This window comes from Puma concolor, chromosome E4 (genome assembly GCF_028749965.1).
Source record: "Puma concolor isolate L17-30 chromosome E4, mPumCon1.1.hap2, whole genome shotgun sequence".
Lineage (NCBI taxonomy): Eukaryota > Metazoa > Chordata > Mammalia > Carnivora > Felidae > Puma > Puma concolor.
In genome coordinates, this window is record NC_141683.1 from 68,935,312 (window position 1) to 68,954,370 (window position 19,059).

Genomic DNA, 19,059 nt, shown 5'->3' on the forward strand with positions numbered 1-19,059 from the left:
TGGCCTTAGCAGGAGAGGTGACTAGAGCCCTGCCTTAACCGAGCACCCTCACCGAAGGTGGGACGACAGGACTGGCAGAAAGCTCACCGGTGGACTAGTAAGGGTGTAACTTTCCCCCCAAGTCCATGTTCCAAACAGCACCACACACAGAACCGTACCTTTAGGGGGGATGGGGAAGTGTGCAGCACAGACAGCAGCTAAATATAAAAAGGTGTCAGGCTTAAAAATCACACCTGGACTTGTATGCAATTAACCAGAAGCAGATAGGGAAAAAGTATTTAAGGAAGAAAGCCCTGGGGCACCTGGGTGGCTCAGTCGGTTGAGCATCCGAGTTCGGCTCAGGTCATGATCTCATGGTTCATGAGTTCGAGCCCCGCGTCGGGCTCTGTGCTGATGGCTCAGAACCTGGAGCCTGCTTCAGATTCTGTGTCTCCCTCTCTCTCTGCCCCTCCCCCACTTGCACTCTGTCTCTGTCTCAAAAATAAACATTTAAAAAAAAAAAAAAAGAAAGTCCAAGCCTAATAGTCATCAGTGATGCTTCCTAAGGCCCACCCAGGTGTCCAAACTCATGCCCTTGCCTTAGTTGTTCAGTGCCCAGCAAGCACAACCTCACCAATGCCCGGCTCGGATGGGGCGGGTCATGCAGAATGATACACCCGGAGAGTCATCCTACGGGCACAAGCGGGGCCGCAGGGGACAAGAGACGGAGATTTCCCCCGAGATCTGAGGGGAAGGCTGCCAGACTGACTAAGCACAGAAATTAGTCTACCGAGAAGCAAATTCTTGTCCCTTCTGTCCACCAAGATTTGGTATTAGCTGCAGACCACTAAAGATAGCTACTTCTCCATTTTCTTTTTTTATAGGAGGGAAGTTTTAATTACAGCTACCCTGTCCCTTCACCATCTTACACCGGGCCAGGGGGGCTGCAGCCTGGTCTTTATTTACGGATCACCAGAACACTAAGAGGCCAGGTTGCACTTGATAAGGAGGGCCGGACGTGGCGTGGGGCCCACAGTCACCCCTACCTCTCAGGTGTCCATGAGGAGGGAGCCCCGCTCGCCTAGCCCCCTGGTGTCCCACCGCTTCGCACCCACGTCCCGGGGAAGCCGAGTGACTCCCGCCACGCGGAATGTGGGGGCAGGGAGCGCCAGGCTCAGCACAGGTACCTCCTCTCAGCCAGCCAGCCTGCCCCACAAAGGCCATGTGCTCCCCTCTGCTCACTGCTGGACAAGGCCAGGGGTTGGCCAAAGTTTCCAGGGCAGCCGGTGCCGAGAGGGCTGAGTCTCTCCCTCATTCTGACCTTCAGTTTGGGGAGGGCTAATTTTAAATAAATAGAAGCCATCTTCCCCAAGGTCCACCTTATCAGTCAACAACAAAGGAACTATTTTCATCTCCCTTTGCCTTACCTTGTCTTACTTCTCAGTTGGCTCAGTGCCCAGCCGGGTATATTTATTCCCAGAGTGGGAACATTTATTGTGTCCCCTAAACCTGGATACATGGGAAGAAGGGTGCGGACAGCCAAGGTGTCGAGTGCGCAGACGCCGTGAACTGGCAGACCTGACGCTCAAGCCGCCCCTCTCTGGCCTGCCTCCCTCCGCCGCCACGGAAGAGGAGCCTGAGACGTGCCCACTGGGCCAGGTCCCTCTGCAGCCGGAGGGGGAGGCGGCACGGGGACGTGCAGTCACATGCACCACGCTGCCGCTTCCCCGAATTTCTGCCTAAGTGAGGGCGTGGCGAGAGAGGAGCAGTCCCCACCACGGGAGCCAAGCGGAAAGAGCCAAGACGCCGAGCTCCTGGCCACGTGCGGCCATCGGACCGGCCTGGGCGACTGGCACCCAGACTTCTTTGCGCACGAGACAGAGAAACCCGTCGTTTAATAGCCTTTTGGGGGCTTTTGGATCCTTGTTGGGGGAATTCGGTCCCGAGTGAGCCAGAAGTGACTTCCTATGTGTCTCAGGGTTGCTGTGGTTGTAAAGATGACGGGAACCCCAACGTACACAGCACACAGTGCCTCTGGTCTAACGGACACTTGCGATCCTCTTCACTCTTCACGGATTTAACAACTACTAAACGCTCCCTCCTTCTGCAGACGCTCCCTCGCTTCCCCATGTCTCCGGTCACCCTGCAGGCTCCCCTTCCTCTAACAACCTCCTAAATATTGATGTTCTGGAGGCTCTTTTCCATCGTCACCACACACATAACCGGGGCATTCCCATTCACTCCGACGACCTCTAGGACCACTCGGATGCCGGTTGTTAAATGTGCGCTCCCGTACGGACTCCCTCCTGCTGGCCGGACATACACACGTGCACATCTCTACCTGAGGACGGCACCGTGGAGCAAGCACGGTGCTCCCTCTCCTGCGCCCCACGGCCCACCCCGCTGCCTAACCAACACGCTGCAAGTGTCATTAATTCCTCACTTTCTCCTATTCCCACATTCTGCCAATCACTAAACCTGTCGATTCTCTTTCTGAAATAGATCTCAACTTCCTCTGCTCCCCAGACTCCACACTGCTACTGCCCTCGTCCGAGCGCTCATCACCTCTCCCCCAGAGTCTAGAAACCACTCTCCTCCCGTCTCATCCTACCTGAATCCCAGAGTGGTCCCTGCAGAAATGAAAGTGGCATCATGTCGTTTTCCCATTTATAATCTTGCAACGATTCCCAGCAGGGAAAAAAGGGAAAACGTGGGGTGCAATTTTAGAGACGGTGGAGGAGGTTTCTTTGAGGAAATGACATCTGATCAAAGACCCAAACAAATGTAATACGTATCACATTTCTGAGGATAACACTCATCAAGTATGTTTCCGAAGTACGTCTTTTAAAATTATAACCTAATAATCATAAAGACTCTCACGCAAGAGGCATTTCCAAAAATACTTACTTCTAATAGATTTGTGCTCTTGTTTTCAATTACAGATCGCAGGAGGTCGTGACTCAGACGTATGATATTCTCAACATATGGTAAGCATTCTGACTGATAATCGAGACTTGTAACATTGAAAATACCAATGCGTTTCTCAATGACCATGTTGACAATGTGTTTCAGATACTTTCTGAATTTAGCTAGTATAGTTTTAAACTGTGTTGGAGTTAATTCTTCCATAGAGGACATTTTCATACTCATGACTTTGGCACTCTGTACGATGGTACAGTATTTTCTAAACTGGCAGCTGTAAGCACTAACCAGGCCCATTGAGTTACCAATAAAAGTCAGGAGACTGGCAATCTGTAAATAAAAATGTCAAAAAGTCAGAATTTTAAGAGTAAAAAACTTGTGCTCTAAGGGGCTAATAGTTCTATTAAAATATTTAAAACCATAGTTTTTTTGTGGAGTTCATTTTGTTGGGAACCTACACTAAAGAACTATGTTGGAAACATAAGACTTTAAGAAATTAAGATAGCCTTTTAAATATGTGGTGTTTCTGAAAAGGCCTACCAAGCCATTTATCTTTATCGTCAGCATGTTGTCTTGAGCCGTGGCCTAGAAACACCAATCACTCATTCCCTCGCTTGACCCCACTTCAGAATAGACACTGTGCACAGCCCTGAACCAGGGCACTTCTATATACTGTGTGAACTCTCCCAAGACACAGCTATTGGACGAGGAATCATCTGACCCAAGTGAAGACAATTAGATTCTCCTGTAAATCTGAACAAAAATACCCAGCCAGATGGCAACGGGAATGTAGGGGCCAATGCAGGTCAACGACTGGAAGTCAGTATTATGCAGGAACCATAAAACAGAAAGCTCATTTTCGGAGGGGAAGTTGGAAAAGAACAAAGGAGAAGAACTGAGCTGAAAGCACATGAGCGGGACAGATGGGGGAGAAGATGGAAATAGCATTTCAATTGTCCTAAGTTAGGATACTCAAATTTTTCAATAAATCCCTTTAATCTAAGAATCAGCCCAGTATTCCCTAAGACAAATCGTTCTTAAACTCACTTTGTTTTGGTAGGTAGGATCCACTTCAAAAAGAACCTGACAATCTGGCCATCTGGTTGTCTTCTTACAGGCAATGCCACTTTCAGTCTTATTAGGTAAATTCACAATTAAAACCGATTCAGTAAAGACAGACAGGCGGGGATCTTGGCAAAGAGGAATAATCTTGGCTAAAATACATAATTCGAAAGTTAGTATTTTCTGATGTCCCACTGAAAACAACACATTAAAATTATCCATGACATCTAAAACCACTGGACTGAGGCTAATTTATTATGAGGGCTATATAGTATTCTATACTGATAAATGGAATTTAAGACAGTGTAAAAGTTTGGATTTAATATTATGGAAACAACAGAACCACTCACAGATACTGGGTGGTGTTGGGGCGAGGCATAATTAAATAGAAGCTAAGAAAAGTCATTAAGAAATAGTTGGAATGCCCATGCTATGTGATGCCACGTGGAGAGCATTAGACCAGCACAGTGAGGGGATGAACGGGAGACAAAGCTTCACCGCCAGTGCGTTCACAGACAAGCTGAAAAACCGGGTGTCCATGGGCAAAAACCAACCAACCAACAAACACAAAACTTTAACCTACACTTCACACACTATGCAAAAATTAACTCAAGATAAGCCATATACCTAAATATAAAGCACAACTTTATTAATATTCCAAGAGGAAATACAGGAAAAATCTGTATTGGCTGTGAGTTAGACAAAGAGTTTGCAGGCAACAAAACATAACCTGTAATAGAAAAAAAGTGGTGAGCCGTACTTTATCAGAGTTCAGAAGGTTCCCTCTGTGACAAAGAATGAAAAGATGAGGCACAGACTGGGAGAAAATGTGTGCAAATCTTGTATCTCATGAAAGACTTGTATCGACGATACATATAAAGACTTCTCACGACTCAACAATAAGGAAACAAACATCCTAATGAAAATAAGCAAAAGATGTAAAGATCTGACCACAAAAAATGTATCCAAGCATATGCATATAAGCTCATGAAGAGATGAACAGGGAAACAAAATACAACCACAATGAGACCCACTACAACCTACCAGAATGGCTACTTTTTTTTTTTTTTAATCTGACAATACCAAGAGGTGACAAGGATACAGAGTGACTGTGAAAGGGCGAGCCTATGCCGGCCGACTCCATCTTGTTCTGTGTCCTCCACCTTGAGTGACTATGTCCCCGACATGACCCCTTTCCCGGGAAAATCGCAGAAACCTCAGACCGCGCCTCCTCCCCTTGAGTAACCTCCCGCTCACCCGTTCAAACTTCCTGATCAAAACACACCCAGCGACCTGCGTAACAGGACTCCGACCCTTCCCCAGCCAATCGGCCGAGGCCACGACCCTTCCCCAGCCAATCGGCTGAGGCCACAGCCATTACCTCACCAACTGCCCCTAGACCCCTATAAAACCTTTGTGCTTTTGAAACTCGCTCTCTCTCCCCGGTATCTCACCGCTGCGTCGGTGCAGGTAGGGGACTGAGCTCGAGCTAGCTCGAATAAAGGCTCTTCTGCTTTTGCATCGGACTCGGCTCCCTAGTGGTCTTTGGGGATCACGAATTCTGGGCATAACTACTGGAGCTTTAAACATTGTTGGCAGGAATGCAAAATGATAGAACCACGTTACAATTCTCATACAATTAAACATACACCTACCATATGACCCAGCAAACCCACCCCTCGTTATCAACTCAAGAAAAAAGGAATCTTACGTTGTCCAAAAACCTGTATGTGAATGTTTACGGCAATTTTATTCATAATTGCCCCAAACTGGAAACGACCCAGATGTGACTGCAGAAAGAAACTTTGGTATATCCAGACAGTAGACTACGACTCAGCAATGAAGAGGAGTAAGGCTGCTGTCCCCCACAGCAAGATGGATGAATCTGAAATGCATCTTTCTAAGTGAAAAAAGCCAGACCAAAAGGCTACCTATGCATCCACTTGTATGACCTTCTGGAAAAGGCAGAACTATAAAGACAGGAAACAGATCCGCGGTTGCCAGGGATAAGAGGTGTGGAGGGTCCAACCACGAAGGGGCAGCACCAGGGAACCTGGGCGTGATGGAGTGGTTTTGTATGGAACCTGGATGGCGGATACGTAATTGTCAAAACCCACAAACTGCATGGCGCACAGAGTGACGTAGTAGGTCTTAAAACGCCAAGCAGGATGCTGGGAGAACCCAACACGAATACGGATGGTGACAAAGTAGCCTGCTGTGTTACTAGTGACTCAAGAGGAGGGGTAACAAAGGAGACTCTGGAGAGCAGTGTTTTGACTGAAAACTCTGAGGACAGAGGGGGGAAAAAAACGCCCACAAACACTCTGGTTGATACATTTGCGTCTCAAACAGGTGCAGAGTAGCCATGCTGACATTATTCTACCTGCATAACAAGTCAGTAACTACACTGTTACTTTCCATGTTACTTTCTAGGTCTTTTCACTGATGGGCCTCTGAGCGGCCCCACTCCCGCAATGAGCCCGTCCCGGGGCTGTCCCTGAGGAAACACAAGACGGGTGTGAGCCTCCTGTGCCCAAAGAAGCTACAGTGCTCTCCACAAAAGGGCACAGGGCCCATTCGGAAAGAGCAGTTCTCTGAAAATAAGGCCAACCTGAGCAACAAATTAAGTAACAGTAATACTCTCTTTACACTCCCCAGACTAACACAAATATCCCTGAACCTAGGAAATCCCTGGGGGCAAAATGTGACATAATTAAAACAGCACAGTACTGGCACACGAGTTATAGACACAGTCCAAAAATGAAATAAAATAAAATACTAAAATACAATAAATGATCACAGTGCCGTTTCAAGTCAGCGAGGGTGAGGAACGGATTATTCAACGAATGATACTGGGACAGACACATCATTAGTGCTTTGGGAAAAAGCACTAATTAGTGCTTTGGGAAAAAGTCTGTGTATGCAAATACATTTTAGAGCAATCGAAAGCTTAAACATAAAAATGAAATCATAATTAGAAGACAAGTAGGAGAATGTTGTTTATAATATGTGTTCATAATATGGGCAAGCGTCTCTATGATACCACGCCCTGAAGCCTTTTTCCAAAGGCTCTACAAATGTTATACTTTAAAAATAATGTTCTGCTTAGGAAAAAATATCACCATAAAATCAAGGCAAATGACCCATTTTTCTTAAAACTCCTATTAAAGATTAAGGGTTAATTTTCTTAACCCAGAAGAACTACCAAGCAGTACGAGAAAGACTTCTGCCCCATCAGTGCCGCTCCTGTGGACTTAGTCTGAGAAGAACCCCATGGAAGCCACAAGCCATGTGCCAGACGTTAACTTCATGACTGGGTATAGGAATGAGCACGTTTAATTCTGCATGCATGGTTAAACATATTATGGCACGTTAGTGTAAGGGAGTATTATCTAGCCATCTAAGTGACAATTATGAGAGCGACTGCAGCAATGAGGAAAATGCCTCCAATATAACGCTAAGTGATAATAAAATGTTTTGTTAAAGTTTTTTTTTTTAATACTGATTTTTGAGAAAGAGAGACAGAGTGCGAGCAGGGGAGGGGCAGAGAGAGAGAGAGAATCCCAAGCAGGCTCTGAGCCGTCAGCGCACGGCCCCGTGCGGGGCTCGAACTCACAAAACCACAAGATCATGACCTGAGCTGAGATCAAGAGTCAGATGCTTAACTGACTGAGCCACCCAAGCTCCCTGATAACAAACCATTTTAAATCTAAGTTTCACTCTTGTATGCTTATGAAGGTAAAAATGCAAAAACCATGTGAAAACACATAGTTGTCATATGCAGGCAGCTGAAATGATGGGGTGGTTTAAATTTTTTATTTTTTTTCTCAAGTAAGTTTACATGCACACAAATGCACATATGTATACAAACATATACAAATCTGAATGTAGATCAGTGAGTCCACATTTACATAAATAACTGAATAAAGAAATGGATCTGCTAAGGTGATAAGATCCCCCAATAAAGGCTAAAATTAGGGGGTAAAATTTTCAGAAGAAACAAAAAGATATTTGACAATCTCAAAATATCCCTCCCCAAATTGACTAATAACAAGAGGAAATATACACCTTCTAAGAGTTGCCACGGGTCCTGCTGTTATAAGATGTTTTAAGACTCAGACCGAGAGGAAGGGACACGTTCGGTGGCCAGGCTAGTAATAGCTGTGTAGTGTCAGACTGGATACACAGAACTAGAAAAGGACTGATCGAAATCGGTTTCAGATGGAAACAGTATCTGTTATGCTAATAAGATATAACTTAGTTAAGTCTTATAAAATTCTGTGGTATATAAAAAACCCAAACCTTACACTGTTTTCCTAATTCCCGTCTTTTATGCACTCTACAGTTACGTGTAGAAGTCACACATCCTCAAATAATCCCAAATTCACATTGACTGATCCCAAAGACTGCACATTCCCGATCCCAATGGACGGTGGTGTGTGCTCCACCACTGGGTGTGAACATCAGATGCCTGAGCCTGAGAGAATATTCCCAAAGGAGACAGTGTATCTAGCTACGCTTCAAAAACACTTACTTATATGTTTTTCAATGTCAGTCACCATATTTTGAATTTTTCTTGAAAAATCTAATCTGTTGGGAACTATGAAGAGATTTGTAGCAAATTCTGAAAACCTGAAAAAAAAAAATAAAAGCATATTTCAGAAAAATGCAGTAACCACCAGAGACTACTTGTAATATCAAAAAGGTCTGCTACTTACTCATCACACATGTATTTATTCTCGAACTCGGTCATGATTTCTATGTCTACAAGAGTCCATTGAAAAAAAGAGAGAATGAAACACTGATTGGTATTTAAACCAGCTAGGTGACCACTTGCTACGTGGCAGTGCTTTGCAGACATCCGAGAATACGCGGGAAGGTCACCTAAGAGGTAGCATTCTAGCACTCCACCGCACCCCGGACTGTGATAATGAGGGCCGAGCTGCGGTCTGAGGGCCTGGGTTTCTGACAAGCACGCAGGGGTGTTCACTGCCAGGAAGGGGGTCATCAGGCCCCAGGACTGAGAATGGTGTGCGTAGGAGACCAGAATGAGTAACGGTGTTATCGCTCACATGCACCACAGATGATGTGAGCTTGTGCTTAGAGCTTTCTTAACATTTATACTGCCGAGAAATGATATTATCTCTTAATATTTATTATCGCCGGTCAGCGATAATAGATAAACTACTAAAATTTTCTGTCATTTGCTCTTTTCCGGCTGTTAGCGTATCTCCTTTCATTCTTAATAGTCTCACTCATCTTACCTGAAGGTATTTCTTCAAGGTTGTAACAAACTTTTTTTGGTTTCTTCATTATTGGCATTTCTTCACTCGACTGTTTTATGACACAACTGACTTCATTTTTTGGTGCCTCCTCTTGTTCACACACCCCAGGTTCCTCAGAGCCATTGTCAGACTCATGAAAGTTCTCTGTGGAAGTTTCTGAAGAGTCACTCTCTTCAGGAGACCTCAAGCGTAGAGTCACTTCAAATACTGGTGCATATACTTTCCTCAAATTGCTCTCCACTTTGATATGATTCAAAATCTAATTGATAGATATTAGAGTGACAGTGACAATATATAACCAAAAGAATATTCCTTTCAATTCAGGATAATATAGACCTAAACTTTAAATGATAAACAATAACTTTGGTGTAATGAATACTTGCATGTTAAAATACGGTAATGTAAAATACACGATGCATTGTAATGCAGGAGTTCCCCCAAAAGACTGTGTAAATTAACACCAGAGTGGTGACATATTGATCATTTGGGAGCTTGTTAAAAATACAAATTCTTGGGGGCGCCTGGGTGGCCCAGTCGGTTAAGCGTCCGACTTCAGCCAGGTCACGATCTCGCGGTCCATGAGTTCGAGCCCCGCGTCGGGCTCTGGGCTGATGGCTCAGAGCCTGGAGCCTGCTTCGGATTCTGTGTCTCCCTCTCTCTCTGACCCTCCCCCGTTCATGCTCTGTCTCTCTCTGTCTCAAAAATAAATAAACATTAAAAAAAATTAAAAAAAAAATATGAATTCTTGGGGGCGCCTGGGTGGCTCAGTCAGTTAAGCGTCTGACTTCGGCTCAGGTCATGATCTCACAGTTTGTGAGTTCGAGCCCCGTGTTGGGCTCTGTGCTGATAGCTCCGAGCCTGGAGCCTGCTTCAGATTCTGTGTCTCCCTCTCTCTCTGACCCTCCCCAACTTGTGCTCTGTCTCTCTATGTCTCTCAAAAAATAAATAAATGGAAAAAAAAAATTAAAAATACAAATTCTTGGGCCCCATCCCCAGAGATTGAGTTAAAAGGTCTGCGGCAGGGCCCAAGAATCTTTCTGTAATTAAAGTATAATTAACATACAATGTTATATTAGTTTCAGGTGTACAATACATTGATTGAACAATTTTATACCAAGAATATGAATCATTTAAAAGCTGTGCAAGTGAGTCTACTGTGTACTCACGGTTGAGAATTAGAAATCTGGAATCTCCTTCAAAACCACTGCTGCAGGTCTGACTTCTTCACTGGAATATACACATCCAGGTACAGGTACCCGCCCCTACTGGCGTGTACACATCCTGGTACGGAGAATATGTACTGAGAATATGCACATCCCGGTACAGGTACACGTCCCTGCTGGAATACCCCCATTCTGGTACAGGCACCCGTCCCTCCTGAGAAACAGCCAGACGATTTCACGGATAAACACCTTTCTTAGACAATGTATCTGCTCGTAGGCTCTGTCTAGGCAGGTGTTCTCAACTAATGTGTCCATCTCTCTTACCCACACACAGCCCGCTGTTCTGGAGGCATCCAGGGTTTCTCAGAGTGGTTGTCTCACTCACCTGCCAGAACCTCAACTACTTCATAACGAATAAAGGCGGTTGACACCGTACACAAACATCGTCAGCACCCCGTGAAGCCGCTAAGGAAGAGCCTGAGCAGATGCTGAAGGGGACACGCAATCTTTAGAGGTTGTACACAAATAAACGCGGGAGTTTTGGGGGGTGACACACTGCTGCAGAGTGGGTAATGGTGACTGCACACAGCCCCGCGCGTGTGGTAACGCCACTGAATTTCACGTGTAAAATATGCTCGAAACGGGCAAGTGGATGTTATGTATGTTTTATCACAATCAAGAAGTTCACAGACAATTTCAAACAAACATAATGCGTTGTATAGCTTCTTCTGGAAAATAACCTCTAATCCTGGTAACGACCGGACCTTGAACCCTACACACTTTCTCATGTTACAGTATTACAAATAGTTGGCGTAGAATCATTCCTGAAATGCACGTAGTACAACTACTATTCGATACGGCATACTTGTATCTGTGTCCACTACTTGAGTACACCTGATACAGTATACTCCTAGCACACTGTATTATTGGACACAGTTACTCTTGGGTGAGTGCTTATCATGTCCTAGGCACTAGAGTAAACAAGTTGCCCTCACCTCACCTTCACAGCAACCTGGACAGAAATGATTACTCTTATTATATATAAAAAAGCTGGTATTAGTTTGTCAAAGGCTATATTGCCAGCATGTGGTAAGGCGGAAGTCATGGGTCTGCCCCTCCCTTGCCCGTTCTCTTTCTCTTGCAAAATAAATAAATAGAGAATAGAAAGCTTCTTGGCAAAATACAAAGGTATGAGAGTGAAGTCAAGCCACAAGACTTGAAGTCAAGTCAGGATGGGACAAAATATTTGCAAAAGACATAGCTGCTAAAGGTCTGTTCTCTAAAATATGCAAAGAACCCTTCCAACTCAACAGTTAGAAAACACATAACCCAATTAAAAATGAGTCAAAGACCTTAACTGACACATCAACAAAGAAAGTATACAGGTGGCAAACAAACATATGAAGACGTGGTCCACATTATTTGTCATCAGAGAAATGCAATTTAGAACAAGGACAATTTAGAACAAGACAAGGAGTGAGAGTCCCAAGCAGGACCCGTGCTGTCAGCACAGAGCCCGATGTGGGGCTCGAACTCACGAACCAGGAGATCGTGATCTGAGGCTAAACCAAGAGGTAGATGCTTGACCGACTAAGCCACCCAGGCGACCCAAAAAGTCTTCTATTTCAATGAAGTCCAGCTTATCAGTTCTTTCATGGATCGTGCCTTTGGTGTTGTGTCTAAAAAGTCACTGCCACACTTAAGGTCATCTAGGTTTTTTCTTATGTTACCTTTAAGAGTTTCTTTAATTTTGCATTTGACAAATAGGTCTATGATCCATTTTGAGTTAATTCTGTGAAAGATGTGAAGTCTGAGTCTATATTCATTGTTTTTGGCACGTGGACGTCCAGTTGTTCCAGCACATTTATTGAGTACCATCTCTGCTCCACTGTATTGCTCTTGTTCCTTTGTCAAACATCAGTTGACTACACAGTAAGATCTTGGATTGTGAGTAACTTGTTCTGCAAATGTTCCACAAGACGAGCAAATGTTTCTAATAAATTTTAACTTGATAAACAAGCGATGTCTTGCAATACGAGTAGTATGTGACACCAAACATCACATGATCACCACTAAACCGATGGTTCTTGAAATTTGCTTTGATATACAAGTGCTCTGGACTACAAGCATGTTTCTGGAACGAATTATGCTCACACACCAAGGTTTTACTGTATTTATGGGAATCCACTTCTGGCCTCTCTATTCTGTTCCAGTGGTCTATTTGACTGTTCTTTCATTAATACCAAACTGTCTTGATTATCATACCCTTAAAGTAAATCATAACGTCAGACAGTGTCGGTCCTCCAAATTTGTTCTCCTTCAGTATGGTATTGGCTATTCTGGGTCTTTCGTCTCTCCATATAAACTTTGGAATTAGTTTGTCATGATCCACAAAATAGGCCCTGGGATTTTGATTGGCATCGCATTGAAACTATAGATCAAGTTGGGAAAAGCTGACATGTTGATAATACGGAGTCTTCCCATCCATGAACATGGACTATCACTTCATTCTTTTAGTTCTCTTTTGATCTCTTTCATTAGAGTTTTGTAGTTTTCCTCATATATACCCTGTATGTATTTTGTAAGATTTATACCCAAGTATTTCATTTGGGAAGGTGCTAACGTAAATAGTATTGTTTTCAACTTCAAATTTCACTTGTTCACTGCAGGCATATAGGAAAGTGACTGACCTTTTAAAATTAACCCTGTAGCCTGCAACCTCACTATAATCACTAATTAGTTCCAGATTTTTTGTTGATTCTTTTGGATTTTCTACATAGATGAGCATGTCATCTGCAAAGGAAGTTTTAGTTCTTCCTTCCCAAACCGTATACTTTTTGTTTCCTTTTCTTGTCTTGTTGCATAAGCTAGTATTTCCAGTACAATGTTGAAAAGCATTAGTCAGAGGGAACATTTCTGCTTTGTTCCTGATCTTAACAGAAAAGCTTCAAGCTTGTCACCATTAAATGTAAGGTGAGCTACAGGTTTTTTGGTAAAGATTCTCTATCAAGTTGAAGAAGTTACCTTCTCTTTCTAGTTTACTGAGAACTTTTATCATGAATGGGTGTTATATTTTCTCATATACTTTTCCTGCATCTATTATATGAGCATGTGATTTTTTTTTTTTTTTTAGCCTACTGATGTGATGGATTGCATTAGCTTTCAAGAGTTGAACTAGCTTACATACCTAGGATAAATCCCACTTGGTGTACAATTCTATGTTGGATTGTGATTTGAAGATTTTTACATCTGTGTTCATGAGAGATATCTGTCTGTAGCTTTCTTGTACTGTCTGTCTGGTTTTGGTATTAAAGTAACATTGGTCTCATAGAATAAGTTAGAAAGTATTCTATCTTCTGCATTCCTCTGAAAAAGACTGTAGAAAATTGGTATAATTTCTGTCTTAAATGTTTGGTAGAATTTACCAGTGAACCCAGGTGGGACAGGTTTTTAATTACTCAAAAAAAATCTTCCTCATACTAGAAACACTAGTAACAAAACGAAAAACAACGCATTAAGATTTATATTTTCATGATATAACAAATGGTTATGGTCTGTACTTTATAAATAGTTTTGTAATTCAGTAAGAAAAAGGAAGAGAAAACGCCATCAGAAAAATGGGAAAGAACATCAAAAGGTCATAAAAATGAGAAATACAAATAGCTAATAAGTATAAGAAAAACACTCACTACAAGTAATAAGTAAAAAGATCAGTTAATCTGAGATTTCAGTTATCAATAAGCAACGGTCAGTATAAAATAGGATACATGTAAAAGGCACTCTTTGATAGAAATTAGTATAACTTTGTCTAAAGAGATACTCTGCAAATGGAAGACCGTAGAAGGGCCTATTGTGCTGATTGAGTATTAATCCTAAGGAAAAAATTGTAACAGTGCAGGGGCACCTGGGTGGCTCAGTCGGTTAAGCCTCCGACTTCAACTCAGGTCATGATCCTGTACCTCATGGGTTCGAGCCCCACATTGGGCTCTGTGCTGACAGCTCAGAGCCTGGAGCTTGCTTCAGATTCTGTGTTTCCCTCTCTCTCTGCCCCTCCCCACTCACACTCTGTCTCTCTCTCTCGAAAATAAATTTAAAAACATTAAAAAATTAAAAAAAACCAGTGCATGTGTTTTTATCTAAAAATATTTCTATTCTAAAGTGTTCATAAAGAACTAGTAGAAGCATCTAAAATAACAACTCCCGGGGCGCCTGGATGGCTCCGTCGGTTGAGCATCTGACTTCGGCTCAGGTCATGATCTCACGGTTTGTGAGTTCGAGCCCCGCGTCGGGCTCTGGGTTGACAGCTCAGAGCCTGGAACCTGCTTCAGCTTCTGTGTCTACCTCTCTCTGCCTGTCTCCTGCTCATGCTCTGTTTCTCTCTCAAAAATAAATAAACATTAAAAATTTAAAAAAATAAATAAATAAAATAACAACTCCCAGTACAGGCTGGGGCTACAAGGCTCACAGGTTAAATCTAACAAAAAAATATCTAAGATTTTTATGGAGAAATTATAAAAGACATTGAAAAAATTCAAGAAGACTTAAATAGCACAATCATGTCGGGAAGATTCAATATCATAAAATATTAACTCTCCCCATCTTCTAGGCAATTTCAACCAAAATCCAAATAGGGTTTGAATCTAAACTGTATACAGAAGAGCAAATGGCTGAGAATAAAAGAAGCCTTATCTCGGGGGCGCCTGGGTGGCGCAGTCGGTTAAGCGTCCGACTTCAGCCAGGTCACGATCTCACGGTCCGTGAGTTCGAGCCCCGCGTCGGGCTCTGGGCTGATGATGGCTCAGAGCCTGGAGCCTGTTTCCGATTCTGTGTCTCCCTCTCTCTCTGCCCCTCCCCCGTTCATGCTCTGTCTCTGTCTGTCCCAAAAATAAATAAACGTTGAAAAAAAATTTAAAAAAAAAAAAAAAAAAAAAGAAGCCTTATCTCAAAGCTATATACCATTAATCCAGTGTGGGATCGGCACAGTGAGAGGCAAATAGATCAACAGGACAGAGTAACAGCTGGGGAACAGAAGACCCACATATGGGAATCAGATGGTAAATGATAAAGAAAGAGCTGCCAGTGCAGATCAGCAGGGAAAGGATGTAAAGAAACTACGTCTGGGCAATGGCTACTCACACAGAAATACCTGAAAATGGACCCCAGCCTACACTACACACAGACACATTAAAGACACATGTGAAGGCCAGACTCTAGAGCTTCTATGAGAAAATAAAGGAAAATATATTTATGGCTCAGGATGGTAAATTTAATCTCAGACACTAACACAAATAAAAGGATTGATAAATTCCACTACACTGAAATGAAGAATTACTGATAAAAATTACCACGAGGGAATAAAAGTAGCAAGCCATCTAGCAGAAAAGATAATTGCAATATAAATATGAAGAATTCCTACAAAATAATAGAAAAATCTATTCAGCAGATAAATGGACAAAAAACATAGAAGACAAAATACGAGTCTACAATAACATATTTAAAAAAAAATTTTTTTTAACATTTATTTCTTTTTGAGACAATGTGACAGAGTGCAAGCAGCGGAAGGACAGACAAAGGGAGACACAGAATCCGAAGCAGGCTCCAGGCTCCGAGCTGTCAGCACAGAGCCTGACCCGGGGCGGGAGCTCACGAACCGTGAGATCATGACCTGGGCCGAAGTCGAACGCCCAACCGACAGAGCCACTCAGCCGCCCCTCCAATAACATATTTTTTAAAATACAGAATTAAGCTATAATAAGAGAAATACAAACTGAAATTTAAAATGTGAACATTTTCCCTTGTTACCAAATCTACCTAAAATATTAAAAAATATGTAAAACATACATATTATACAGTGCTATCTCATAAAAATGCTGCTTTTGCAAAGTAGAAAAAGTACCTACTGTATAAAGTTTAATCCCGAGAAAATATTGTCGGGGGCAGGATACAATTCCTCATGTCAAGAAAAGATTTCCCAGGGCACCTGGGTGGTTCAGTCAGGCAGGCATCTAACTCTTGATTTGGGCTCAGGTCATGATTTCATGGTTCGTAAGATCGAGCCCTGCATCAGGCTCTGTGCCAAAAGCATGGATCCTGCTTAGGATTCTTGCTCTCCTTCTCTCTCTGCCCCTCCCCCACTCACATGCACTCTCTCTCCCTCTCAAAATAAATAAACATTAAAAAAAAAAAAGATTTCCTAGTGTAAGTTTTTCTAGGATTCTGTTAAGAGTTTTCATATTTGGCTTGTGTCATTTTTGAGTTAATAACAAAAAATTTTTTTGTTATTTGCTGTCTTCTGTAGAATGGTAAAGAGTCTGGGGCGCCTGGGTGGCGCAGTCGGTTAAGCGTCCGACTTCAGCCAGGTCACGATCTCGCGGTCCGTGAGTTCGAGCCCCGCGTCACGCTCTGGGCTGATGGCTCAGAGCCTGGAGCCTGTTTCTGATTCTGTGTCTCCCTCTCTCTCTGCCCCTCCCCCGTTCATGCTCTGTCTCTCTCTGTCCCAAAAATAAATAAACGTTGAAAAAAAAAATTAAAAAAAAAAAAAAAAAAAAAGAGTCAAAGGTAGACAATAGTGGGGGTGGAGGGGGTAACTGCTACTTTAGATAGGGTGGCCCTCCCGCACCAGTCCAGTGTGAAAGCAGCATACGGCAGCACTCCGCATTGCCTTATCTACCTTTGTGCTTCCTCACTGCACTCATCACTTCAGTCCCTGTCTCTCCTGGTGCAGAACATAAGCTCCAAGAGATCAGGGAATTCGTTCCACCCGCTGGTGAATTTCAGAACCGAGCCCAGTGACCGGTGTATAGTAAGTACTCAATAACGCATGAACAAATGAACCAACTGAGATAAGTGTCATTACAGCTTTCTACAGTGGGAGGGACGTGTATGTGTGTGTGGTGCGCAAACAATTGTGAATAATCATGAATCACATTTTTAATTACAAAACTTATTCATTTTACATTAAAAATCTGTGCTCATATTTTTCAAAGACCACTCACCTCATTAATATCTGCTTCCATTTTCACTTCTGACTTTAAAACAGAAGTGGCACGTAAATTTGAATTACCGACAAATTCTTCACCATCATTTGTCATCTTTCCAGGGAAAGTAAAGATATTCTTGTACATTCTAGATTAAGAAATAAGAAAAAAAAGTCTTTCTAAACTTTGATATCTTACTAATATCCAGAACACATAAATAATTAGACATTCCCCCAAAGAAGATATACAGATGGTCAATTAGTACATGAAAACATGTTTAGCATCACTCATCATTAGGGAAATACAAATCAAGACCACAATGAGATGTAACTTTACACCAAACAGGACGGCTACTATTCTCTAAAAGAGGAAAGTAGTGTTGGTGAGAATTAGAATCCTGGTGCTTCCTGGTGGGAATTAAAATAGGGCGGTTACTGTGGAAAATACCGGGGAAATTCCTCAGAAAGTTACCTGTTGAATTACCAGGTGATCCAGCAACGCCACCTCAGGGCATATAAACGAAAGAACTGAAAACAGTGATTCAAACAGATATTTACACGTCAATGTTTATAGCAATGTCATTCACGATAGCCAAAAGGTGAAAATGACCCAGATGTCTATCAACAGATGAACAGATAAATAAAATCTAGTATACACATACAATCATTATCTAGCCTTAAAAAGGAAATTCTCATACGTGTCACAACATGGATGAACCTTGAAAACATTATGCTAAGAGAAATAAGCCAGAAACAATGAACAAATATCGTGTAACTCCACCAAATGAGGTACCTAGAATAGGTAAATCCATAGACAGAAAGTCTCTCTGCGCTGAAAGCATGGAAACTGCTTGGGATTCTTGTCCCTCCCTCTCTGCCCTTCCCCTGCTCGTGTGCATGTACGTGCATGTGCTCCTTCTCCCTCTGTCTAAAAATAAGCTTTAATAAGTGAAGCATTTTTATGGAAAAGTAAAGATTTACAAATATAAGCTAACAAAAATAGAATTTAAATAATAATTATTAGGAAGATGGAGAATACGTAAACACACTGCAAAGCATAAGAAACACTAAAACAAGGAGGTAAGAAGGAGGCACAGGGAATTAAGAGCCATTTGAGTGAATCAAGAAAAATAAGAAAACAGAAAAGGAAAGAGAAAAAAACCAAAGTAAAATAAATAATAAGCATAAATGAAATGGGAGGCGCAAAAGCAAAGCATACCAGTTACTAAATCTAAATAGGTTTAATTTCCTAATTAAAAGACAGAAACTATCGGATTAAGTTAAAAAGCAAAATCAAACCATAGTAAGATAGGCATCTCAATTTAAGGTGAAAAGGGCAGAAAATAAAACTATTAGGAGCTTCTGGCAGCAAGAGAATGGCACAGAACTTTTTAAAAAATCTTTCCACATCCCCTCATAAAAATCAGAGAAATAGATAATCTGAATAGGACATCTATTAAAGAAACTGAACAAATAATTTGTAAGCTTTCAAAATAGAACGCCCTGGGCCCAGACAGGTTTCCGTGTGAAGTCTGTCAAATACTTAAGAAAGAAATTATACCAGTTCATTCTATGAGCCCAGAATTTTCCTGGAACCCAAACCAGACACAGACATCGTAAGAAAACTACAGACTAATACCTTTATGAATAGAGACACACAAATCCTTAACAA

The 19,059-nt window shown here is 42.4% G+C and overlaps 1 protein-coding gene across 1 annotated transcript in view; it reads right to left on the reverse strand.

The window, feature by feature from the left end:
• DNAH14 (dynein axonemal heavy chain 14) overlaps positions 1–19,059 on the reverse strand; it is a 334,473-nt gene that overhangs the window by 238,611 nt on the left and 76,803 nt on the right. Inside the window, exons 12-17 of the mRNA XM_086693941.1 lie at positions 17,407–17,536; positions 9,228–9,507; positions 8,682–8,727; positions 8,498–8,595; positions 3,949–4,115; positions 2,887–3,231 (exon numbers count right to left, since the gene is read on the reverse strand). Coding sequence (XP_086550067.1) covers positions 2,887–3,231; positions 3,949–4,115; positions 8,498–8,595; positions 8,682–8,727; positions 9,228–9,507; positions 17,407–17,536 — 1,066 coding nt within the window. The remainder of the gene's footprint in view (positions 1–2,886; positions 3,232–3,948; positions 4,116–8,497; positions 8,596–8,681; positions 8,728–9,227; positions 9,508–17,406; positions 17,537–19,059) is intronic.